The following is a 24,490-nucleotide window of genomic DNA, read 5'->3' on the forward strand; positions in this document are numbered from 1 at the left end:
CAAAGGCCCAATGAAATTAGGAGTTAATACATTTAACTCAAAGAAAGCAATACGACACAGAGGACTTGTGACACAGTTCTTAGCGGCACCAGCAAGACTTCCTTTAATCGTGATGCTCAAAGTGAGAGGACGCGGGGACATCACTTCAAACAGAGAAAAATGGTGGAACAATGAAAATATTCAACAAAGCACTTTATCCCCTCCTTTTCTAACCTTCCACACCAATTTTGTAAAACAACTTTTTTTTTTTGCAAAACTAAACTCACAATGCCATAGCGATTCCACAAATACTTTTTTGTCCATGTACATACGGTGAGAGCACGACATGTTCAAACCGACCGGTTCGAGGCCGACTTTCCCCCCTCGGAGCCCTTCCTGGCAGATAATGTTGGGGGGGGGGAGCAGAAGTCTGTAACAAATAAATAAACGCAAGAAAATAACACTATCAATCCACTTGGCCGCCTACTGCACCGCCACGACCGCCTATGGCCTTGTAAACACGAGGAACACCATCCAAGTAGTTTCTAATGACAACAAAAACAACAGAACTCTGCTGCGAACATCGTACAAATCACACCAATCAAAGTATGGATGGAAACCAGTTAAAAAAAAAACAAAAAAAACATCAACACTTGGCACTTAATAACTGGAGAAAAAAAAAAAAAAAAAAAAAAAAAACCAAAGAAAAACAAAGAGAAATAAGTGCGAGAATCAAAAAGAAACAAAACATTCCTCAGCAATGTTAATGTACATTGTTGTAAACAACTAATTGCCAGTTCCAGGGCATGGTAATAGACAATCAGTTTGGTTGGTGTTTTGGCATCCTAATATTGTAACGTGTCTATAATTGTGTTTCCCTTTTTGAGAGACGACCCAAGTCTGTCCGTTTAGAGCACACCCCCCACCCCTCATAAACTGCCTCCGAAATACTGTCGACTGGAACGGAAACCATTGGGATGTGAGAAAATGCCTGACGTTGTACAAATGAGATCCACACAAGTGCTAAAGAGAGAGGTTGTGAAACAGAGCCTAGGAGAGCAGGAAAGAGGGTATGGTTTCTGTATCTTATAAAAGATAAATTGCAAGGCACTGTAAAATTGCAAACTGGTAACGGTCGGTTACCAAGACATCATTAAATCCTGTGAATAATAATAATACCGCAATAATATGGCCTAGCAGGTTCCAATTTGGTCCGGAGGAGGAGGAGGAAAATAAGTGGCTTTCTGCGACAAAAACAGGGTGAGCTTCCTTAATATTTTGGCAGTGCCGGGGCGGATCTATCACGAGAATCAAATCTGCCGAACGAAATCAAAAACATCAATATGATCTATGCTATAATCACAACTTCACTACAAAAGAAAAAAGGTTATCTTTTTTTTCTCCCCAGAACCGAAATGTGTTCCAATACGAAATAAACAATCACCTACGGATGATCAAAACATAAACGGTACTTTTTACATTCATCTACTACAAGAGCATTTTTTTTGGGGGTCATTTCCACTTGAGGTGTGTTTTCAAATTGAAATGTGAAATGCCAAGATGTTCCCCGCCACCCCAAAACAAAGAAACATTTTAAACAACTAAAAATGCCAATTGCCGTGTACAATGACCTTGTTTCTCATTCCACACGGAGGGAAAATTATTTTCAGATAGGGGGATGAACACAAAGCAAACGGCCAACATGGAACGACGCTTAATGGCCTTCTGTCAATAAACTCTCTCCCTTATCCCGATCTCGGTTCCTTTCTACCTTCATAGAAATCAAATCCTTTAATGGCTACATCCCAAAAACAAAACAAAAAATAAAAAATAAAGCAACACACTTATTAAGTCTTAGAGTCTAATTCCCCAAACAGAAAGAAACTCAGAAAACAAAGATAAAAGTGTTAGTATTAACACGACTGTTTTATTACGTGACCTGTCTGTATGCTGTATGTTACAGTGCAAAATCTGTCAGGGAGGGTGGGAAGATACAAATCAAAAAAGACCAAAACAAGACAAAAAGTCTCTCCCCGGTTTGTGTGGAAAATGTCCGGTGTCACTTTTTAAGCGGCTGGTAGACTGAGGCGTTGGGGTCCAGTGACGACGGGCTGCTGTCCATGAATTTGGAGGAGTAGTGCGGTGCCACGGGGCTCAGGCTGCCGCCATCCGTGGAGTAGGACAAGCTGGGCATCACCGCCATCACCTCGGCGATCTTCTGCTTCAGGTCGGCGATCTCCTGCTCCCGCTGGTGGATGTGGCCTGGAAGGAGAGGACAAGGGAGACGTGGTGAACAGGAAACTTTTGTTTTGCTGACAATTCATCTTTTTGGCTTGGCTCGTGCCGCTATGGCAAGAGGACCTACTATGCTTTCCCTTATTTTCTGCAGTTCATGCTGGAAAGCTGACAAATGTGTCTGAATTAAAGCTCAGGTTCCATCAGGACTAAATTGATGACCAAATAAATCGAATTTAAATTGGGGTTTTTTTCAGTTGTTTATTAATAAGGAACGTGAAGAAAGTGGAGGCCTGGAAGTCAACTGTTATCAGAGACTAAAGCTCGGACTACCTTGCGCGATCTCCAGCTGCCTCTTGGCGTCTCCCAGCGCAGAGAACAGGTCCAGCTTGATCCGGGTCTCGGCGCTCAGACTGTTCTCCAGGTGCTGAGTCTTTTCCTGCATGGCCGACAGCGCTGACATCAGCACCTCTGTATCCTTCTCGTTCTCCTTGTATTTACGCAGCTCCTGGGTGACAAAGACGGACAGTGGGGGAACAGGAAAGAACAAAGGAGGTGATTAACAGTGGAAAGCATAAAGCTGCTTATCGCGTGTAGGATTTTTGTCTGAGAGGTTTCTCACCTGGCACTTGCCCTCCAGGTCTCTGATCTGCTCTTCCTTCAGCTTCATGTCCATGCCGAGCTTCTTGCACTCTGTCTCCAGCTCCCTCACGCGACTGCGAAGGGAGTCGGTGCACTCTCCCCTGGAGAACGGAGATAAGAAAAAACTCCAAATAAGAGGTTTACTGTAAATTATTTGATACCTTGTTTTACATGATTTGAACAGTAAAACAAAACCAAAAACCAAAAAGTTCCCCTCTATATACACACAGGCAGGTGGACAGGCAGTGTAGGTAGGGTAGGGTAGGTAAAGAATAGATGGACAAGCAGGGTAGGTAAAGGATAGGTGGACAGGCAGGGTAGGGTAGGTAAAGGATAGGTGGACAGGCAGGGTAGGGTAGGTAAAGGATAGGTGGACAGGCAGGGTAGGTAGGGTAGGTAAAGAAAAGGTAGACAGGCAAGGCAGGGTAGGTGCACAGGCAGGGAAGGGTGGGTAAAGGATAGGTGGACAGGCAGGGTAGGAGGGTAGGGTAGGTAAAGGATAGGTGGACAGGCAGGGTAGGTAAAGGATAGGTGGACAGGCAGGGTAGGTAGGTTGGGCTATGGTAGGTAAAGGATAGGTGGATAGGTAAAGAATAGGTGGACAGACAGGGTAGGTAAAGGATAGGGCGACAGGCAGGTTAGGTAGGGTAGGTAAAGAATAGGTGGCAGGGAAGGGTGGGTAAAGGATAGGTGGACAGGCAGGGTAGGTAGGGTAGGTAAAGGATAGGTGGACCGACAGGGTAGGCAGGGTGGGCTATGGTAGGTAAAGGATAGGTGGGCAGGCAGAGTAGGTAGGTAAAGGATCGGTGAACAGGCAGGGTAGGTAGGGTAGGGTAGGTAGAGAATAGGTGGACAGGCAGGGTAGGCAAAGAATAGGTGGACGGGTAGGGTAGGTAAGGGATAGGTGGACAGGCAGGGTAGGGTAGGCAAAGGATAGGTGGACAGGCAGGGTAGGTAGGGTAGGTAAAGGATAGGTGGACAGGCAGGGTAGTAGGGTAGGTAGGTAAAGGATAGGTGGACAGGCAGGGTAGGTAGGGTAGGTAAAGGATAGGTGGACAGGCAGGGTAGTAGGGTAGGGTAGGTAAAGGATAGGTGGACAGGCAGGGTAGGTAGGTTGGGCTATGGTAGGTAAAGGATAGGTGGATAGGTAAAGAATAGGTGGACAGACAGGTTAGGTAAAGGATAGGGCGACAGGCAGGGTAGGTAGGGTAGGTTAAGAATAGGTGGACAGGCAGGGAAGGGTGGGTAAAGGATAGGTGGACAGGCAGGGTAGGTAGGATAGGTAAAGGATAGGTGGACAGACAGGGTAGGCAGGGTGGGCTATGGTAGGTAAAGGATAGGTGGGCAGGCAGAGTAGGTAAAGGATAGATGCACGGGCAGGGCAGGGTACGTGGACAGGCAGGGCACGGTAGGTAAAGGATACATTACATTTACATTTAGTCATTTAGCAGACGCTTTTATCCAAAGCAACTTACAATTGTTCAAACACCGACGGACGCAGCCATCAGGAGCAATTAGGGGTTAAGTGTCTTGCTCAAGGACACTACAGCATGCTAGCAGGAGGAGCCTGGGATCGAACCAGCAACCTGTAGATCACTAGACCAACAGCTCTACCGCCTGAGCTACCATCCCCGGATAGGTGGATGGGAGGATAGGTGGACAGGCAGTGTAGGTAGGTAGGGTATGTAAAGGATAGGTGGGCAGGCGGGGTAGGTAAAGGATAGGTGCACAGGCAGGGCAGGGTAGGTGGACAGGCAGGGCAGGGTAGGGTAGGTAAAGGATAGGTGCACAGGCAGGGCAGGGTAGGTGGACAGGCAGGGCAGGGTAGGGTAGGTAAAGGATAGGTGGACAGGCAGGGTAGGTAGGTAAAGGATAGTTGGACAGGCAGGGTAGGTAGGGTAGGGTAGGTAGAGAATAGGTGGACAGGCAGGGTAGGGAAAGAATAGGTGGACAGGCAGGGTAGATAGGGTAGGGTAGGTAAAGAATAGGTGGACAGGCAGGGTAGATAGGGTAGGGTAGGTAAAGGATAGGTGGACAGGCAGGGTAGATAGGGTAGGGTAGGTAAAGGATAGGTGGGCAGGCAGGGTAGGTAAAGGATAGGTGCACAGGCAGGGAAGGGTAGGTGGACAGGCAGGGCAGGGTAGGGTAGGGTAGGTAAAGGATAGGTGGACAGGCAGGGTAGGTAGGTAAAGGATAGGTGGACAGGCAGGGTAGATAGGGTAGGGTAGGTAAAGGATAGGCGGACAGGCAGGGTAGATAGGGTAGGGTAGGTAAAGGATAGGTGGACAGGCAGGGTAGATAGGGTAGGGTAGGTAAAGGATAGGCGGACAGGGTAGGTGCGTACCTGGTTGCAGCAGCCAAAGCGACGGCCCGGGCAGCCGTGGCCTCCTCCATCTTCTTCCTCTTCCTCTCCTCGGCCAGCTGTTTCTCGGCCAGGGCACGGGCCTCCTGCTCGGCCTTCAGCCTCTTCTCCAGCTGGGAGATGATCTGCTTGTCCTTCTGCTTGGTCTGCACCGCACTGTGGAGCCTGGGGTGCGACACATAGCAGGTCAGACTGGCTGGCAGAGCCGCTGCAGAGGACACTCGTGAGCAGTGGTGCACGGAAATGAAACATTCTTGGTCCAAGCTGAATTTCAGGAAAACTCTGGGCTCAACACTGAACACTAAAAATACAACATACCAGTGTCCCCCCACCACTTCATTTTTTTTAACAATTTGTTCATGCACCATTGCATAAATGAAAAGAAATTGCTTTTGATTAAAAGCTTTTAAATTAAATTGCATTACAGTTTCTTAAAAAGAAGAAAGGGGGGGTATGAAATGGTACAAATGGAACATACAAATCATTTGAGTTTAGATCCATTCACATAGAAATGCAACTGTGCCAACATTGCTGTTCCGCAAACGAATGCCAGACTGCTACTGATTTTATTAATAGCGGCAGTGTTGCCTTTTTTTTGCAATATTGTGTTTAAATTCCTCATATTTTTCCAATCAGTAATTCTTGTTCTAGGGATGTGAAGGACACTTTAAGTCCTGCATTGATCCAGCAGCACTCTGCATTCCACTGCTTGGCACTTAATATTGAGTGCACGTAAACCCACCGGCATCCTGACTTCACTCCAAGTGACGTTACGGGAATGCCGTGAGTTCCGACAGCAAATTGATGCTTACGTAAATAACGCTCTAATGGATTATGCGGGCGGCATTACAGACTCCAAGCCAATAATGAGTGTCTTTTTCAATTGTCTCACTTGTTCTGCAGCAGCTCGTTGTCCTGGCGGAGCTGGCCCAGCTCGGAGCGCAGGCTGCGGTCCTGGCTGGTCAAGGACGACAGGTGGCTCCGCAGCTCCGACTCCAGCTGCCTGCTGGCCTGCAGGTCCGCCTTCAGACGCTTGACGTCCTGCTCCAGCCTGCCAGAGGGTGGTGGGAGAGATGAAAAGAGTGAGCTGGAGAAACACGGAGTAACGGTTAGGGATGGAGCGATCCAACTTTTTTTCCAAGGCAAATACTGATCCTGAATCCCAAAGCTTAAAAGGTAGTTAGTTTCTGTTCATTTAACTCTGTGAAGTCCAAATGAGAAATATTACAATCGTGGGCTTTACAGGGTGAAGTCACTTTATGCACGTTTACAGACACAACGTTCGGCTGCGGGAATGTCCATCTCTGAAAGCAAATTTGTCATTTATTGTGAACCACTAGCACTTTGCTACCATTTGAAAAAACTAAAGTTAACCTCAATGTAATGCAATGTTTAACCACAAATAAAAACACTGTGCGGTTTGGCCTCGACAGTAACAGACCAATTGACTCTGGTTGCCCATGGCAACCAGAGTCAATTGGCAACCGTTTTGTGGTTGTGGTTTGTGGTTTTTCCTTTGGGCAACCACTTTTTTAACATAAAAAAATAGCGACAGCAAACAGCAAACTGTGCACCCACAAATAAAAAAAATTGTTACATTACTGGTATTTATATATTGCTGTTACAGTCAGAACCAGACGTGCACATGCGTTGACTCACGTGCACACCGGTGTGCACAGGCACCTGTTTTAGAGATACTGGCGAAGCAAATTAAGTGGTTTGACTGTGGGCATTTTTTTTCCCGTCCGAGACAACATCGCCCTGCGAGATCGATTAACTAGTGGACTCAACATATAAGATGACCATATTTTCAGTTTCAGAAATCAAAAGCTGATGTCTGGCAAACACTTCAAAGTTAGTGTTGAGCCCTGACGGTTAAACTGTAATAAAATAAACGTGTTTATTGTATTTTTTTGTGTGCTTTCCCTAATTGGAATTAGAAGCACAGCTCCCGCTGCGCTGAGCTCATTCTTGATTAGATTAAATCAAAACATATTTAAATATTCAGTTTGAATATTTAACTATTGAAATGATATAAGAGAAAGAGGAAAGAGCAAGAGAAATAGAGAGAGAGGGTATGGACCTACCCGCTGTCTTATAGCGTCTTACCTTACTAATGCGTCCGGCTTGCCCAGCTGGTTGTTGGGGATGCAGTTCTCCACGGGGTCCTTGGGAGCCTTCCCGGTGCCCTTCTGCTTCCTCTCGTTCTTACTGGAAGAGGATGCGGACGAGGAGGCGGAGCCCGAGCCCGACGGCACGCTCCCATTGGCCGAGGCGTGGTTCCGGGGCGAGGAGCTGGAGACGCCCCCTCCTCCTCCGCCCGCGTTGTTTTTGTAGTTCTTCCCCGTTCCCGCCACTGCCGCCACCACCACTGCCGCCTCTTCTTTAGCGGTGTGCACGCTGTCGCCATGCGTGTGCTCAGCCGCCAGGTCGTTATTCAGTCTCTTGCCCCCGATCTGGTTCTCGATATACTCGGCATCCTGCAGCCGGGAGTCCAGTGTGTGCATGATACTGTTATTATTGATGCCCACCGTGTGCTGCTTTTTGCCCTCGCGCTCCTTGGCGTTAGTGTCCCGCCCTTTCTCCCGGTACTCCAGTTCCGGTAATGGGACAGGGGAGTTCTTCTTTCCGGGCGGCCCTCCGTTCTGGGACGGCACAGGGTCAAGCTCCCCGGACACCCCTTTGGCTAAAGCCGCTAGAAAAAGGAGAGAAAGAATGGTTAGACACAGGGACGGTGCGTTGTGATGGACCTCGGTTACACAGCAAGAAAGTGGCGACGAAACACAACGTTCTGCATTGAAGAATAAAGTTATTGTGTTCTATTCTATTCACCCGTTTATGTATATCAGCAGCTCCCTCACAGTGACACAATCAAGGACACATCATAACGGCTGTGAGTTGGGCGAAGAAATTCAATCTAATCTTATAAAATAACACAGGTCATCCAATCACAGGTATTGGTCCAAAGCGTACAAATACTCGGCACCTGGTTTATGTACATGTCTTTATGTAGACATGTGATACAGCTGGGGGATACGGAAAAGTGTAATATCATATTAATCATAGGGAATTTTACACATTAGCAATATACAGTATATCATCATATCTTCTTATAGATTCAAAATCCCATGTTTATGATCACTATCAAGGTAATTCATTATACGATAGCAGTCAACAACTCTCCAGATACGCCTCACTGTAATATCTCAGACCTCATGTGAACACACATTTTAGGTCGCATCCATCACGTTTTGTGTCATTTGGACCAGAAAACCATCGTAATGATGAATGATTGATTTCGTAATGATATGACACAACCCAAAGACATAATAAACGATAATACTGTGTGTGTGTGTGTGTGTGTGTGTGTGTGTGTGTGTGTGTGTGTGTGTGTGTGTGTACACGTCTCACCCTCTTCCGCCTCCCTCTCCTGCCTCTGCAGCATCTGTTGCTCCGGGGGCAGCGCCTGCTGGAGGAGCTGCATGTAGAACTCGTTCTCCTTCTGCACCTCCTTCTGCTTCCGCAGCCGCATCTTGTAGCTGACGTAGCTCTTGAAGCCGAAACCCAGGGTGACCACCGGGTAGCCGATGCTGGAGGATGGGAGGACAGAAGACAGAAGGCAGAAGGCGTGGGGATTTGTTGCAGGGGTTTAAAAATATCTACCAGTCAGTGATGGGCAGACAGAAATGGAAGCAAACGCAATAACATTGAACGAGGAAGACAACTGATACTGGATGAACAATAGGGCGTTGTTTTTGTTTTTTTTACCAGTGAGCTGCGAAGGGACGACACAAGTCCACGTGGAAATTCTTCAGGTCTTTGAAGCGGATGGCGGCTTCGATGTACACAAACAGTATCCATAGCGATACAGTGGGAAGACAGACGCCTCTTTCTGCACAAAAACAAGAGGTAGAAAATAAATGTGACGCTCTAGAGTTTGGAGCCAAAATATATATATATTTTTTTCTTCTTCTACAAAAAGGTAGCTGATTCACTGGCAGATATATCAAAGGAAGCCTGAGGGGAGAACTTATACTGACCCGTGTGCCAGACGTATTGGACCCATACATAGGTGCTGGCGGCAAAGAACAGCCATTGGATGGGGATAAAGAGGAGGCAGATGATGTCTGACGTGAACGCCACACACACAAAGAACACTGAAAACGCCTGGGGAGACGAAGAGGGAAGATTTACAACGGTGAATATTGAACAGCAATTCCGGTGCCGTAGGTCGTCGTATTCATTGGTCCAGGGTTTTCCCCGGCATCAACCCAATATGAACAATCGACTTTATTCCATCAATTCTGGCCGTGCACCAAACTGCCTAATTACTGGGGAGCTATCTTTAAGTGTTTTTCTGAGGTCTTTGGTTGTGATTTTGAGCCCCGTCCCCTAACACCTCTCTTTGGGATTCTACCAGTGGGCTGTCCATATCTACCAGTCAGTGATGGGCAGACAGACTATCACGTGCCCAGTCTGACGCAGCCTTGCCACACCTTGGGCTGGATGGGTCATTTTGCTTAACTGGAAGGCGGCTTACCTTCTTATAACCACTGGGTTTTGAGACTTATTGGGCCAAAAAAAACCTGGAAAACCCTAAATGAGGCTCTCATAGAAAACCTGAACGCTTCTACGAGAACTGATCCCCAACCTGGTCCTACTTGAGCATCTATTTATTTATTTGAGTTATTTCCCCTTTTCTCTTCCCATTCTACCCCCACCACCCAGGTCAAAAGTATTCTCCTATTTGATATGAAAGTGATTCTATCGTCATTTCCCTATTACTTTTGTAGTTTTGTCCTTTTTTTACTTTAATGTAACAACTTCAGTAATATTGTGGGTATTTGTTTATTATGATTTGTGTTATGTTTGTTGAGTATTTTCCTTGTGAAAATTAAAATCCCAATAAATAGAAAAAAAAAAAAAAACAATAAAAGAAATTCTAGTATCCATTATTTTTGTTATGGAGCACATAACAACCCTAACCCTAACCCTAACGCTAACCCTAACCACCATGGCAAAAATCCCAGCCGTTTCTAGTGTCCTACTGAGATGAACTTGACAGCTTCAGCCCAATGACCAAAAAGAAAAAGGTTTTAAAAGTCGACGACTCCACACACACACACACACACACACACACACACACACACACACACACACACACACACACACACACACACACACACACACACACACACACACACACACACACACACACACACACACACACACACACACACACGGCTCTTACCAGCCCCTGATATCTGAAGGAGTCATAGACGCTCCGGATGAAAAGCCAGAAAGGCCACAGGTACTCAAACCTGAACTCCAGCACAAAGTCTGCGAGCAGCACCAACACCCACACTACCAGGAACTTCAGGTACAGGAATGTGCTGGGAGACCACATAGGGATTAGGAAGAGAGGTGGGAATTAGATGGTGTTATCAGAGATGCTTCGGAGAGAGAGAGAGAGAGAAAGAGAGAGAGAGAGAGAGAGAGAGAGAGAGAGAGAGCCATAGAGACAGAGAGAGAGAGAGACATGTTTGGGCATGTTAACTTTCTGAACAGCTGTTTCCACTATAGCATGACATCACTGAAGCTGTAGGCAAAAAAAAGCTCATTTGAAATGACCTAATGTGTAGTGAGTGAACGGCTTAAATTAACTGTATATGCCTCCTTATTGAATGCCCCCCTTTTCAAAACAGACTTTAAAAGTTTAAATTTAGATACGGTGACTGATACTTCCCCAAGAGGGAAGACCTGTAGAGACTAGTGATGAAAGGTTCGATTCGGCTTTCAGATCCGGTTCTTAGCGAGTCGTTCAGTAGAAAAGGAAAACAAAAGCAGAAAGGAGTTGTTCGACTGTTCGTTGATTTGGTTTAGTTGCTGTAATGCAGATAACGTAATTCAACTGGCGGCTCGCGGGCCAAATCCGGCCCCTGGGATGCTCTCTCGGGGCCCCTGAAATGCATTCCATATTCCAATGTAAACAATCAAGATAATAATAACGTATTTTTTAAATAACATTTTAAATAAGTGTAAGTCTATGTTCGCTATTACGCTATCATAATTAAATGAGTCCAGTCCCTTGATTACACATTCTAATATGATTTCCCCTTCAATAATTCTCAAAAGGCAATAGTTAGTGATTTGTCGTTACTTATTGAATCCTCGATCTCGCATTTGCTATCCTAGGCCAAGCATTGTTTTCTGGTATGTGTTGCCACACAATGTTTCGCTGTTATAATACACCCATCCCTATGGATTAATTATAATAAAGTAGCTTACATTACTGTGTCAGTTGCCTATTTTATTATTATTACTACTACTACTACCTCTACTACTATAATAGAACACTTATTATTATTATGATTGCACGGTTGGTTGCACAATAACAATGGCACATGTGCTCAGGCCTGTCCGTCCCTTCCTAATCCAACCGAATAAATACACCTGGTGTAACGTGCGGTCCTGGGTTGTGAATGGAATTCGGACTAAAATCACTACATTTCGTCAAATGTATTTATTTAAGATAAATAATGCCAACTGGGGGGGGGGGGCAACGTGCGAATAATACAAGTCATTTTACTTCAGCAGACACTGATGTCGATGGAACGCAAATCAGCCCCGTTCAATCTGAATGACGCCTAATTCCTTCACCTTTTTGTTTGTTTATTCATTTTAATGTTTTGATTTGATTTTTTTTTTTTTTTTTAAATGTAGTCCTCGGTAATCATCTTCAGTTGGTGTGGACGAAATCGCCCCTTTCCTGCCTCCCGGGTCGTTCGCAAAGAACGAACCACTCGCTCGTCTTGCGTCGCTAATGGAGAGCGCGCTCTTCGAAACGCGCGGCCCCGTCTGTCACACCTGAAGCCGAAGCCCAAGCCCCTGTTCAGCCAGAAGAGACCGTTAGCACTCTCCATCTCTCGCTGGGGGGCGGGAGTGATCCCAACGCGGCGCTCGTTCGGTCTCGCTTTGAGACTAAATCACCAATGATTAGACCCAAGACACGGCGCGTCGCCCAAAAACACAATTCATGAAGGTGCGTTTGTGCCATGACGGGCATTTCTGCGCCGACGGGTCCACAGAGGCGCCATTGTCTCCTCCTACCTGCTGTATATACCGTCGGTGATCCGGCTCCGTTTTAGCGGCCGTCGGAGTTTGCTGCAGTCCGCATTGCGCCGCTTCATCCTCTCCCCCCCCCCGTGTCGATCCACCTCGGGTATCAGTCTTGCGAATGCGGCGGAGAGCGTCACACGGTCATCCTGGTGCGCGTCGCTCTTCCGTTAAACCGTCATTGTGTGCGTTCTCGTGCACATGAAACAAAGAAATAAATAAAAACAGTCGGTGGAAGGAAGGCCCGCCCCTTTTCACGACACGCTGCGTCGCTCCTTTACGTGGCACGTCACACAGCGTCGTCGACAACGTATGAGGAGGGGGGGGGGGGGTGGCCGTCCCCTGCGTCGGAAGAAGACCCGTTCCTGAGTTTTGAATTTAATTCACACGTACGGAAGGTAGGCGTTTTATGAAGCAAAGAAATTAATAAAAATTTAAAAAAACAAAAACAAACAAAAAACAAAAAACAGTCAGTGGCGGGGAGGCCCGCCCTCTTTCACGACACGCTGTCGCGCCCTTACGCGATGACGTCACACGTGGGTATTCTAAAACGTAAGGGGAAAAAAATGGCCGCCCCCTGCGACGGAACGCTCGTTTCCTAATCTGGAATTTTATTTACACATATTTAAGGTAGGTACTGTATGAATGTCTAGTAGATGAATATACACATTATGAATAGACTGTATTAAGTTAAACGCGTTGTAGTTTTTATGGATTAAACATGTACAGACTGCCAGTACTACGAGGAAAACACAGGCACACGTGCTTTTGACAAAATATGGAAGATAACGTAAGACTAACCCCAAGTGAAAAAACGTGTTAATATTGTATCTCTATCACTAGTATAATAGTGTTTCTGTTAAAACAAATAGCTATTTATTTTGTTGTTTATCGATCAAACGTTTTCATTAATGAGATGCCAAAGCGTTGCATAGGAAGGAGGAAATTAATGGCCGGTATTTCTTGGAGCATTTGTGTCTCTCAATCACATTCATTTCTAATATCTGCAGATGGCGTCTCCAGAGCAGGCGTCGGAGAAAGTGGTGCAGTCCACCGAGGAGAAGGTAGAAGAGGAGACTTCACACATCACAGAGAAGGGTGTACAAAATATCCTGTCACCCGAGGAGCCGAGGGGGGAAGCAGACACGGAGGTACAGCTATTTTCAAGATTCACGAGGTTTATTAGTCACATACATATACATACTTTCATACATATATGCAGTGAAATGTAATGCAACGCACCCGGTGATAACACACAATATGTCCTAGGAAAAATTTATTTCTAATAGACCAACTAACCGACTCCTAAAACGTAATACAGTAAGTTGAATACTTATAGAATAGAATAAAAATATATAGAATAAAATACAATAAAATGAAATAAAATGGAATAGATAGAGGGAATATGCTTATGTATATGGAATAGGCAATTATGTATATACAGATTCAAGATTCAAGATTTTTTTCAGATATGTGAATTAAAGTGGCATGTGAATAAAGTGAGGTAGTGTTTGGGATAATACAGCACAGTATACAACAGTACGGCGCAGCAATACGGCATCACAAACAACCCTGAACAGTGACACAGTATGCGGTACAGTATGTAACATATAGTACAGAAGGTAGTGGAGCCTATGTGTGTGGCTCAGTGAGGACCCCTGGTGAGGTCAGCATTGACAGTTCTTATGGCTTGCGGGAAAAAACTCTGTCTCAGTCTCTCTGTTCTCGCTGTGTGACTGCGGAGGCGCTTGCCTGACCGCAGCAGCTGGAACAGTCCGTTGTTGGGGTGGTGAGGATCCTTCATGATCCTGCGGGCTCTGCTACTACACCTCCTGGTGTATAACTCCTGCAAGGGGGGGAGGGTAGTTCCAGTGGTACGTTCAGCTGAACGCACCACCCTCTGCAGGATGCTCTCCACTGCTCCAGAGTAGAAGGACTTGAGGATCCTCACCGAGACCCGGAATTTCCTCAGCTGCCTGAGGTGGTAAAGACGCTGCCTCGCTTTTCTCACCAGAGTGTCTGTTTGTAAGGTCCATGTTAAGTCCTCTGTGATGTGGACTCCTAGGTACTTGAAGCTGCTCACCCTGTCAACAGAAATCCCATTAATCGCCAAGGGCGTGTGCGTCCTCGATTGTATTTCAAACAATTCTGACATGATCTCCCTAACATTTCCTGGAGTGTGGATTTTCTCATTTTCATTAGTGATATTGGTCTCATGGTGGGTGTTTCTGTGTTTTCAAAGATGACATCAACAGTGGAGGCGGCAGATAAAGCGCCGCCTTCTGCTGAGGAAGAACTGGCAGCGCAGACAGAGATCACTTTACAGCCAGAGGAAAAAGATGAGGAAAAGGTTCTGTCACTTGAACAGCACGCTCTGGAAAATGAGGTATGCTCCAACATTTACTGCAGGCAACACCCATAGATTAATCTGTAAATCAAGATGATTTTCACACAACTAGTCATTTGCAATAAAATAGTTATAGCTAGTTATGGCTGCCTAGAATGCCTATTGCATTCTATACATACAATACATTAGGGCTGTCCCTGATTTACATGTCAGAAAAGTCTTGATTTTCTACTTATTAGACACATAGATGCATGTTTAATATCTTCAATGGAGAAATAGAGATTACATGTCGATCACTTGTCACTGACCTGAAACTCCCGTGGTCCAAGATTACACTTTTCGGTAAAAGCAATGGATCAGTTCAGAATCTGTATCTGTAGTAATATATAGGTGTATCCCAAGTACTCAGCTGTGTACCTGTCCAAATATAATTTTACTAAGAGAAATGTTTTACTGCCGCTTATGTTCCTGGTGCTGGTGTGTTTTCATGCATTTGTAATCTGTAGTCTGTGTTGTGTTTTTCTTATTTTTATAGACAACCACTACTGAAGAGACCCTAGAGAAAGTGATGTTTTCTACTGTGGAAGAACAGGAGGACAAAGAAGATGAGGACAAAGACGTGCCCCAGAGAAAGCAGAATGAGGAAATTCCACCAGCTGAGCAAAAGAGTGAGAAAGAGAAGCAGGCTGAGGTCTTGAACCTCAACAATGAGGTGGTGAAGATGAGGAAGGAGGTGAACAGGGTGAGGGCTCTGATCATCAGGAAGCTAACGCGACAGATCTCCGCCCTGAAGAAGAAGAAGGGAAAAGACCAGGAGGTGCAAAAGAACCAGAGGAGAGCCAGCAGACTGCTGGAGGAGATCCATGAGATGAAGGCCCTCAAACCTGACATGGTATGTTCACCTTCCCCTTCCCTCGAGCGATGTCAAGTATGTTTTATCTCTTCTATAAATCAAACTTGCTAAGAAAACCTATTCGCGCTGAATATCCCAGATTAAAGTGACACAATACTTATGACATTTTCAATGTGATTTCTGAATGAAAGTTCTTTAAATCCATAGTTTTGATTTTTTAAATTTAATTCCTGTTTTATACTCACCCCTCATGTAGTACGTAGGTAGCTTTCATTTCCACAGCCGTCCAGCCTTTTTTCCAAACTGGACACACGGCTCCATCTTCCCATCAGGAGTTTAATGCAAATAATGGGGGACAAATCTCTAATCTGCATTCAGTGCAAAAACACACTCGATATTTCAGGAAGCGCTAACCACAGCACTCTCATTTAGCACATTGGAGGAGTTATTAAAAAAAAAACATGTTTGATTTTATTGCTAAATTCGCTGTTTGTTGGTGCAATTTTCATTGCTGTGCCACATTGATGTTACCAGTGTTACACCCAAAAGGGTGAGCGTTTGAATTGTGACGCTGAAGATGAGCGCTTTTGCAGTTTTGAGAAATTCACTGCATTTAGAGGTGGGCAACAACCAAAGAAAAGCAAGCACTTTTTTTTTTTTTCTTTTAAGATTATCTACATTTCTCTCACAATTGTATAAAAGTGTCGTGTTGAGATGAGGAATGCCAATTTAAAGAAATTTCCTTCACCGATTCTTGTTAACCTTCATTAAATCAACAATCATCGATTATTTGATAATATCAAAACTAATGACGTCACCAGGGGGTGGCGCCATGGCACTTGGGTGACCTACGCGACGTTGTGCTCCTCTGAGATTTTGACTTGGTGGGAGGTACATTAGAGGAGTTATAAAGGAGCGTTTCTCCTTATTTAATTTCAAAATGGAGAAGTTCGAGGCAAGACTCGCTGAGCTCGTTCCCACATGCGGGAATATTTACGACCCGTTTTGGCAAAAGTTATATATTTTGACTTCTTGCCGTCCTTCGCAATGGAATGAGCCAGATGTTACTTAGCAGATAAGTCCGGTGCAGATATGGACATCAAGATACTAATTAAAGTATTAATCATGACTAAAATTCTGATATATAATAGCCAACACAAAATAATTTAGTTCATATTTTATTGGAGTCATCACCATAGCAACATACAGTATTGCTTGTTTCGTTTTGCCGACTTGTACCTCTCCTTCGCTCCGGGGTTTTCTTTTTTTTCATACCCCCGCGCTGTTCAGAAAGTGCTGTTATCCCGTTCCCGTGTTCCATCTCAACGCAGCGTTAGTTGTTGAGCAACAATAAACATAGTTTTCTATGCGCAACCATGTTTGTTGTTTGTCGTTCCCCCGGAAGCCTCCATCTACTTCTCCTACTACCTATTGCTCCACTGGGCATCTTTTTCCCCACTGCCCCCTGTCGCCCCACAAAGACTACGGTTGATACAATATCAACAAGACTGCATATTGTTCAGTTCTTATCGATAAGGCAAAATCTTAGTCGGTAGAATTCTCATTAGCAATTAATGGATTGTCCATTAATCGTTAACATCCCCAGTTCAGATACTTGTGAGGTAGAAACTAGCAGATAACTATTTTTGGCAAGATTTGTGGCCTTTTAAACGCAGTTACGTCTGTGAGGTTCTTATTGATTTTCTTGTGGCGAGCTACTGTCTCCTCATATTTGTTTACATTAATATTTTAGATGTGCAGTAAGTACACAGGCAAAATAATGTTGTACAATTCAACATGTCACACATTTGGGTGTAAAACTGGTAACAACACTGCAGTGCAGCAATGAAAATAGCGCCAACAAACGGTGAATTCAGCAACAAAACTCGATTTTAACTTTTTCAAATAACTTCTCAAATTTGCTAAATCAGACTGCTGTGGTATCATATTAGCCTGGCCTGATGAAATGTGGAGTGAGTTTTTGCGTTGAATGTCGATTTTGAATTTGTCCCCCATTACTTGCGTTACACTACTGATGGGAGTATGGAGCTGCACATCCAGTTTGGAGAAAAGGCTGGACTGCTGTGGGAATGATACCAACCTTCAACCTCATTTCCTTCAAATGCAGTTCAATTTTTTTTTTACCTCAGTTCAATTTGTGTGATGTGAATTGTTATTTACTGATTTTTTTTAAATATATATTCCTAGGTGACCAAGATAGCCTTGCAGCGGGTCATCAGCTTTGATCTGGTTTGTAAGAACCCTGAGTCCACTATAACTGACCGGGCCATCGCTCGCATAGTTTCTCACCCTCAGTTCAGCAAGAAGATCCTAGCCATCAAAATAGCCATAGAGGCTTTCAAAGACAAAATGAAGGGGAGAGGAACAAAGGAAAACAAAGGAAAGGCAGGAACTCAAGCTGAAAAGGGAACTCCTAAGTTTAGAGATGGAAAAAACATAAAAGACAAGGCCGACAGTGTAGTAGAACAAACAGAAAGGACTGAAGGCGAGGAAGAAGACGGTGAAACCATTGATAAACCTGAAGAGGACCAGGAGAAATCAACTCCCACAGCGGAAATGACCTCTACACAAAATCTCCAAACGCCGCACAAATTGACGTCCAAGGATCGTTTCAAGAATGCGGTACATACTAAAGCTTCTGGAAAGAGTTCAAACATCAAGCCCGCTCGTAAAGACATTCCCAAAGCAGCCGTTCCCAAAGCAGCCATTAAAGAGGGTGGCTCTGGATGGGTGGGAAATAAACCTGAAGTTACCAAGAAGAGCCCAAAACCTGAGCCTACCCCGGAAGTGACTCAGAGAATGAAAGATGAGAAAGAGAGCGCCACAGAGTCCTCTGATGAGGAAGAACAGTCCTCTGATGAGGAAGAAGAGCCCTTGGACAACGGTGCCGAAGGAGGTTTCTCCAGGAGTGACAAAGACACGAAAAATAAAAACATGGCTGCACCTAAATACACAGTGGTAGAGGAGCATGTGAAAGATACGCCACAGAGTAAAGTTATCGATAAACGTTCAAAACTCAAGCCTGCCCCGGAGGTGCATCAGGGGATGGAGGACGAGAGTGAGATGGAGTCATCTGACGAGGAGGAAGTGTTGGATGACAGCTCTGAGGAGTGTGATCCAGAAGAGAGTGTTTCCAGGAGTGTCTGTGCCGCATTTTCAAAAGCCACCGGAGCAAAAGATCTGAATAAAAATAAGCCTCAAAGTAAAGCTGCAGGAAAGACCACTGGAGCGGAATCGCACCAAAAAGTGAAAGACGACACCGAGAGCGATTTGGAGTCTTCTGATGAAGAAGAGGAAGAGAAGGAGTACTTTGACGACAGCACGGAGGAGCGGTTCCGTAAGAGGTCCTCGCAATCCGAAAGCGAAAGCGATGATGACTTCTTCGTCGGGAAGGTCAGCAAGTTCAAAAAGAAAAGCGGCGAAACGAGGAATGTGAAGAGTGAGCTGAAAAGCAACCCCTCTGAACCGCCGCAGACTTTGGAACACAAGCCCGGTCAGAGCCAACTGGACGAACTCGCGTCGAGGCTGAACTCCAGAGGGAGCTCCAAGCTCGAGTCTCTCTTCTGCCCGTCCTTGTCCGCGTCTAACACCAGAGGGGGCGGCCAGAGCTGGGGCGGCAGGGGCAGAGGTCGGGGAAGCGGCCGGGACAGATTTTCCAGCGGACCCCCCAAATTCCAGCCACGGGGCAGAGGGGGAGGAGCAGGGTTCAACGCCAACCAATATGAGTCAAACTTCAGAGGGAGAGGGGGCTGGCGGGGGAGAGAGGACGCCGCCAGGCAACCAGATCGCAGGGAGGCGGGGTTCTTATCCCAAGAGCCGCCAAAGCAGGCGCTCCACCCGTCCTGGGAGGCCAGCAAGAAAAGGAAAGAGCAACAAGGACAAATCCAGGCCTTCCAGGGGAAAAAGATTAAGTTTGATGATGATTAGTGAAACCATTGTGATTTCCTGTGACCTTGAGTGGAAAACTTTGGTCGAGCGCGGACGGACACATGGGACATCAGCCAGTCTTTCTCAGCCCTGTTCCGATCCTACTCTTCTACACCTCACTCCACTAAGGCTTCATAAGAATTTATGGCCCTTACCAGAATCGCAGGTTGACCAAATTATATTAAAGAAAAAACTAAAATACTGCCTTTTTAAAAAAAACTTTTTAAAAATAATTCAGCCCACTACAAACGGGCAAATGAAATATCCATGTATACAGTAGTTATTCATGTCATGACATGCAATGTTTGGAGATTTAGTTCAAAACAATATTGTTTGTGTTGATCACATGTATGTATTTTCAGCGCAGTTCCAGTACGTTGTCCATATCCAGTTTGCATTCTTGGAAAATTACGTTAAGGATATTAAGAAGTAGAGCAAGACCTTTGCATTTGGAAGACTATAATTGATCAGGATCAGTATCTCTTTTACTGCTGGTTGATGTTTGTTATGTATAATAAATCATAATGAGGCGGGATGTTTCTAATAAAATATTTTATTAACATTCAATTCACGACGGCGAACGAGCTCAGAATGACGTCCCTGCGCGCTATGGGGGGGGGGGGGGGGGGGCTTCGTTTGCGTGGTGGCGTCACATCCGCGCGTCAGGGGCGTGGTCCAATGGCAGCTTGCGTGGGAATCTGGTTCAAAGTTTTCCCGGGAAGTTCGCTGGCAGCCGCCGCGACCCCAGAAGCAGCGGCGATTAAAAAAAAAAAAGCCACCGCGCTTCAAACTAGAATCCGCGAAACGACGCCAGTCCCCCGATGTCCGAGCGACGACAACTGTCAAATCCTTTTTTGTCCCGGAGCGCAAATGATTTTTACACGGGAGCCTCCGGGGTGGCGGGCGGAGGAGGCGGCGTTCGAGTCTGAGTTGATCGGTTGAGATCTCGGATTCAGGGGAATATTGTTGGACTGATCGGGGACTCCTCGGCGGGCAAACACTCCACGGGAACCCGCCTCCCCCTTACTCCCACGGATCCCGGCCGGCCAGCAGATGACTGGACTGGACCCGGGACCCAGATCTGAACCGGGTCAGATCCGGGCATCAGTAACTAGTTTTTATTATGATGTTGTGATGTATGTGGACTGAATTAGCGTCGCCTTCCAGCTGGTGAGTGCTCCCGTCCGCGCGGTTTAGGTCGAGCCCCCCCCCCCCCTCCAAACAAGCATCTCGACGTTTTGACGCGTTCCCCGCGGCCACAATAGCAGTAAGCGGAGTCCGGCTGCGTCCGAGCGCTCGCTCAAACCCCCCCCCCCCCAAACACCGCCTTCTTGACAGCTCCGTGCGCGCTCCTAGCATGGCGGCTAGCTGGGTTAGCTTCCCAGTCGAGCTGCCGCGGCTGGCGTGAGGGCTGGGGTGGGACTTGTGGGACCGAGCTGGCAGCACAGGATCCGCCTGGAACCCGCTCGGATCTTCACGTCGCGGGGTTCGACTCCTCGGTAAGTAGGCGTGCTGAACGGGTTCGAGGATATATTTACATTTGAGGACAGCCGTGGAGGCTAAGGCCCGGCCCTGCGCTGGTAGTGTGTTGTGCTTGGAGGGGGATGGGGACGCTCTGTTTCAGATTACTCTACACCCCCTAAATGAATCCTCCACACTATACTACACTACACACCACTGCCGTGCAAGATGGCGAGGCCAGCTCAACTAAAAAGCAAGTTTGAATGAATTGGACTCATACCCCCACCACGTTGGGATTTCGTGGAGTTGGAAATTTAAAGCCCACTGAGCCACACCTCACACAGCGCTGTGATCAAACGATAAACAAGGATTATTGCTATGCGTATGACATGTCTATTTTTTATATATCTGACTTTTTCTGTTTTGTATTTATTCATGAATGCTTTTGGGGCTATTTTTATATAAAAGACAACTTGTATGTATATTTTTTTTACCTCTTACTATATATTTTTACTTTTCAAAAATTTGATTTGATCACAATGTTATTTTTTTATTTTTTTATTCGTATTTATATCTTTTTTTTATTTTTAAGACTTAAGTCTTTTTTTTATGCTAATGCTCTGCAATGTCACACCCCAAATCTCACCCGGAACAAATTCTTAGTCTCTGTAATTGTGTCTGGAGTAGTAATCTGTTTCTCATTTCTGATGTCACCACATCTCTAACGACCCCCCTTTGATTTCCCGACATTCAGTTAAAGGCTGGAGCTTGAAGTAAGCGCCCGGTACCTTCAGGATGTTGGCAGGACTTCCAGGGCCAAGAGGCCCACGGCATCACCCTCTCCCAGAGGAGCCAAATGTAAGACTTATAATAATGCAATAATGGTTCATTTGCATGTTACACGTTGGTGGTAATGAATCACGTGGAAACTCATGATTCATTGTAAATCATAAGTGACATTTTAACTCACTGCAGCCTTCTTCATTCTCATTAGCGCTGTCAACTTACTTGCTCCAATGTCCAATATCTGACAGAAACTTGTGATCTCTCAGCAATGACATCACTTCTTGTCCTCCGCCATTCAGTCCCCAAGTCCCCGTCAGAGAGGAAGACGCGACACGTCCCTCGGGCTGCTCACCCAGAGGTTTGTGCAGCTGCTGGCCTCCTCCACGGAGGGAGTGGTGGACCTCAATCACGCCGCCAGAGAGCTCAGCGTCCAGAAGAGACGCCTCTACGACATCACCAACGTGCTGGAGGGTGTGCATCTGGTCACCAAGACGTCCAAGAACAACGTCCAGTGGATGTAAGCAGGGGGCCTTCACGTACCAACGATGCTGCCTGCATTATAGTCATGGTCTCAATCTACTTTTATTATGTTCTTCTCGAAGGGGGTGTCGGTTGAACACCGACGGGGCCAAGGTTTCGTTCGGTAAATCAGCCCTGGAGCGAGAGATTCGGGACCTCTGCGACGAGGAGAGGCGGCTGGACGACCTGATCCAGAGCGCCACGCGCCAGGTCCACCTGATGTCTGAGGACCGGGCCAATCACAGATATCCTTTTTAAGAAATGATGACATTTTTATTCCTTTCTTCCTTTGATACTTGATGCCCACCGTGCAAACACTCTTCCTTGACCTTGTCTCACGTTTTCCTATTTAACGTACGAAGACGTGAAGGCGATCCCCAGCTTGAAGGAGCAGACGGTCATCGTCATCAAAGCCCCCCCGGAGACGCGTATGGAGGTTCCCCACCCAGAGGAGGTAAAGGGCTGACATTTGCCAGTCAGCGCTCCCCCTGAAAGGGTCCGTCATGGTTTAAACTGAAGCATTTTAACTTACTTGTCATGCCAGATTGGCTTGGTTCCCCATAAGAAGTGTATTTTGGAGATCTGTGCTGCCTTAGTAGAGCAGCACAGAGCACTGGAGATGGTTGTTGTCATGAAGTGTCTCTGGTGTGTCGGACATTTAAACGCGATCCATCTCGTCCCCATGTCCTTTGCAGAGCCTCCAAGTCTACCTGGGCAGCACCCAGGGCCCCATCAAGGTGTTCCTCTGCTCGGAGGATGACTTACCCCTGGACGACGCCGACCGTTCCCCCGGCCACGCTGGTGACACGCTCCCCTCCGCCCTCCTGCCGTTTGTAAAGGTGTCCACACCAGGTGAGCCACCGACCCTAGTGTCCACCGCACTGCCATGTCATGGCTTAGTTCACGTCTCACCTATGAATCCATCCAATCCGAGTGAAATTGATACTTTTGGTTTGTTTTCTGTTTTGCGGTTTCGCCCTGCACAAAGAGACAGAAAACATTTTCTGAGGAGCGTGTGGGACGCCGCAGGGCTGGAAACATGCTCACAAAATGCCTTTATTCATTGGTCAGAACTCTAGCTGTGGAAAATCTAAACAAACCTTTTGGAAGCGTGCATAGAAATCACGGAAATCATACGAGCGCGGAGAGAACGTGGTGATCCTAGCAGTAATCTTTCTGTGGTGTTCCTACCAAAGATGATAACTATAGCTATAAGTCACTGCTCAGTTAAGACTCCGGGTTGTCAACAATGTGCTGATCCATTTTTTCCAAAGACGACGTGCTGCAGTCAGACTTTGGTATGAACCGAAGAAGGCGAGCCCTGAAGCAAATGTAAACAAATGCCCGCCCACGACCATAATACGCAGCATGTTTGGTTCACTTACCGCGGTTGGGTCGAATCGGGGTCGAATTGTGTTCTCGACGCATTTGTAGCGTACCAGGGTTCACTTGGCACCGTTCCGAGACCACCTCTCGCGAGCTGTCTCGGACCGGTTCTTTCGGTTCCATGTTCACAGCTGCCCAAATGAACCGCACCAAGGGGGTCAATGGATTGAACCCTGCATATGTGAAAGTGGCCTTAGATCGGGCACTGTTCCATACTGTCACGTATTGATTCTTTAAGTATTCAGATTTTGCGCAGTTCAGCTTTATAGTTGTGAAATATGAAGTTCGTTTTATAGAGAATTTTGTGTAGATTGAGCAAGAATCTGAGAACATTGTCATTAGCCGTGTTCTGTGAGTGGTTATACATGTTGTGGTAAGGATCAGGAAATTAAATGATAACCTCTATATAAAGCTGTACTAACTTAGAATAACAAGTCCCTTCTTTCAACTCTGGCCTTGCACTGCTGTTTAACACACGTTATAGGAAGGATGGAGGACTTATAATTTCCTCGTTCGTCTCACTCCGTGCCTCCACCTCCTTCTTTGGCTCCTCCCCACCTTCTCTCCTCAGACGATGCTGGGAACCCTTGTGGCACCAGCCGCTTCTTGGGATCCGCCGCATGGTCTCCGGCCGTGGCCGTCGTACCCCTCTCTCCCCTGCCCCCCGCCCCCACCTCTCTCCAATCCCCCCCCTCTTCCTCCGAGACGCCCTTCGTCTCCCTCAGCCCTCCGCTGGCACTCTCCCTGGGAGGGGAGGATTACCTGCTCAGCCTGGCCGAGGACGAGGGCATCACCGACCTCTTCTCCTCCGTTGACCTCGACTGCCTTCCCCTGGACTTTACCCTCATCTGACTCG

At 46.4% G+C, this 24,490-nt stretch overlaps 3 protein-coding genes across 3 annotated transcripts; 2 read left to right on the plus strand and 1 right to left on the minus strand.

The window, feature by feature from the left end:
* Positions 1–1,895: 1,895 nt before the first annotated feature.
* Positions 1,896–12,440, minus strand: maco1a (macoilin 1a). Its single transcript, XM_080010130.1, has 11 exons — positions 12,329–12,440; positions 10,470–10,611; positions 9,259–9,385; positions 8,987–9,110; positions 8,630–8,808; positions 7,328–7,913; positions 6,111–6,269; positions 5,201–5,383; positions 2,837–2,957; positions 2,548–2,722; positions 1,896–2,241 (listed from the first exon to the last, which is right to left on the minus strand). The coding sequence occupies exons 1-11, from the start codon at positions 12,406–12,408 to the stop codon at positions 2,039–2,041; spliced, it is 2,079 nt and encodes a 692-aa protein (XP_079866256.1). The 5' UTR covers positions 12,409–12,440; the 3' UTR covers positions 1,896–2,038.
* Positions 12,441–12,904: 464 nt separating this feature from the next.
* On the plus strand, positions 12,905–19,971 carry srfbp1 (serum response factor binding protein 1). The gene is made up of 5 exons (XM_080000910.1): positions 12,905–12,964; positions 13,345–13,485; positions 14,577–14,720; positions 15,217–15,573; positions 17,743–19,971. The coding sequence occupies exons 2-5, from the start codon at positions 13,345–13,347 to the stop codon at positions 19,480–19,482; spliced, it is 2,382 nt and encodes a 793-aa protein (XP_079857036.1). The 5' UTR covers positions 12,905–12,964; the 3' UTR covers positions 19,483–19,971.
* A 910-nt stretch (positions 19,972–20,881) lies between these two features.
* On the plus strand, positions 20,882–24,486 carry e2f3 (E2F transcription factor 3; the record flags this gene model as incomplete). The annotated part of the gene is made up of 7 exons (XM_080020841.1): positions 20,882–20,981; positions 21,698–21,801; positions 22,029–22,246; positions 22,332–22,458; positions 22,589–22,702; positions 22,944–23,100; positions 24,206–24,486. Exons 2-7 carry the CDS (start codon positions 21,739–21,741, stop codon positions 24,484–24,486), a joined length of 960 nt encoding a protein of 319 aa, XP_079876967.1. The 5' UTR covers positions 20,882–20,981; positions 21,698–21,738.
* Positions 24,487–24,490: the final 4 nt, after the last annotated feature.

Source organism: Zeus faber (genome assembly GCF_960531495.2).
Source record: "Zeus faber genome assembly, chromosome: 1".
NCBI lineage: Eukaryota > Metazoa > Chordata > Actinopteri > Zeiformes > Zeidae > Zeus > Zeus faber.

Bases quoted from the DNA above. Each gene is read 5' to 3' on its own strand.
- srfbp1 (XM_080000910.1), top strand. From the start codon at position 13,345: ATGGCGTCTCCAGAGCAGGCGTCGGAGAAAGTGGTGCAGTCCACCGAG. The intron at 14,721-15,216 runs GTATGCTCCAAC...TTATTTTTATAG, and splicing joins AGCACGCTCTGGAAAATGAG to ACAACCACTACTGAAGAGAC. The intron at 15,574-17,742 runs GTATGTTCACCT...ATATATTCCTAG, and splicing joins AGGCCCTCAAACCTGACATG to GTGACCAAGATAGCCTTGCA.
- maco1a (XM_080010130.1), bottom strand. From the start codon at position 12,408: ATGAAGCGGCGCAATGCGGACTGCAGCAAACTCCGACGGCCGCTAAAA. The intron at 6,270-7,327 runs GTAAGACGCTAT...ACCCTCTGGCAG, and splicing joins AAGCCGGACGCATTAGTAAG to GCTGGAGCAGGACGTCAAGC. The intron at 5,384-6,110 runs GTGAGACAATTG...GTCGCACCCCAG, and splicing joins AACGAGCTGCTGCAGAACAA to GCTCCACAGTGCGGTGCAGA.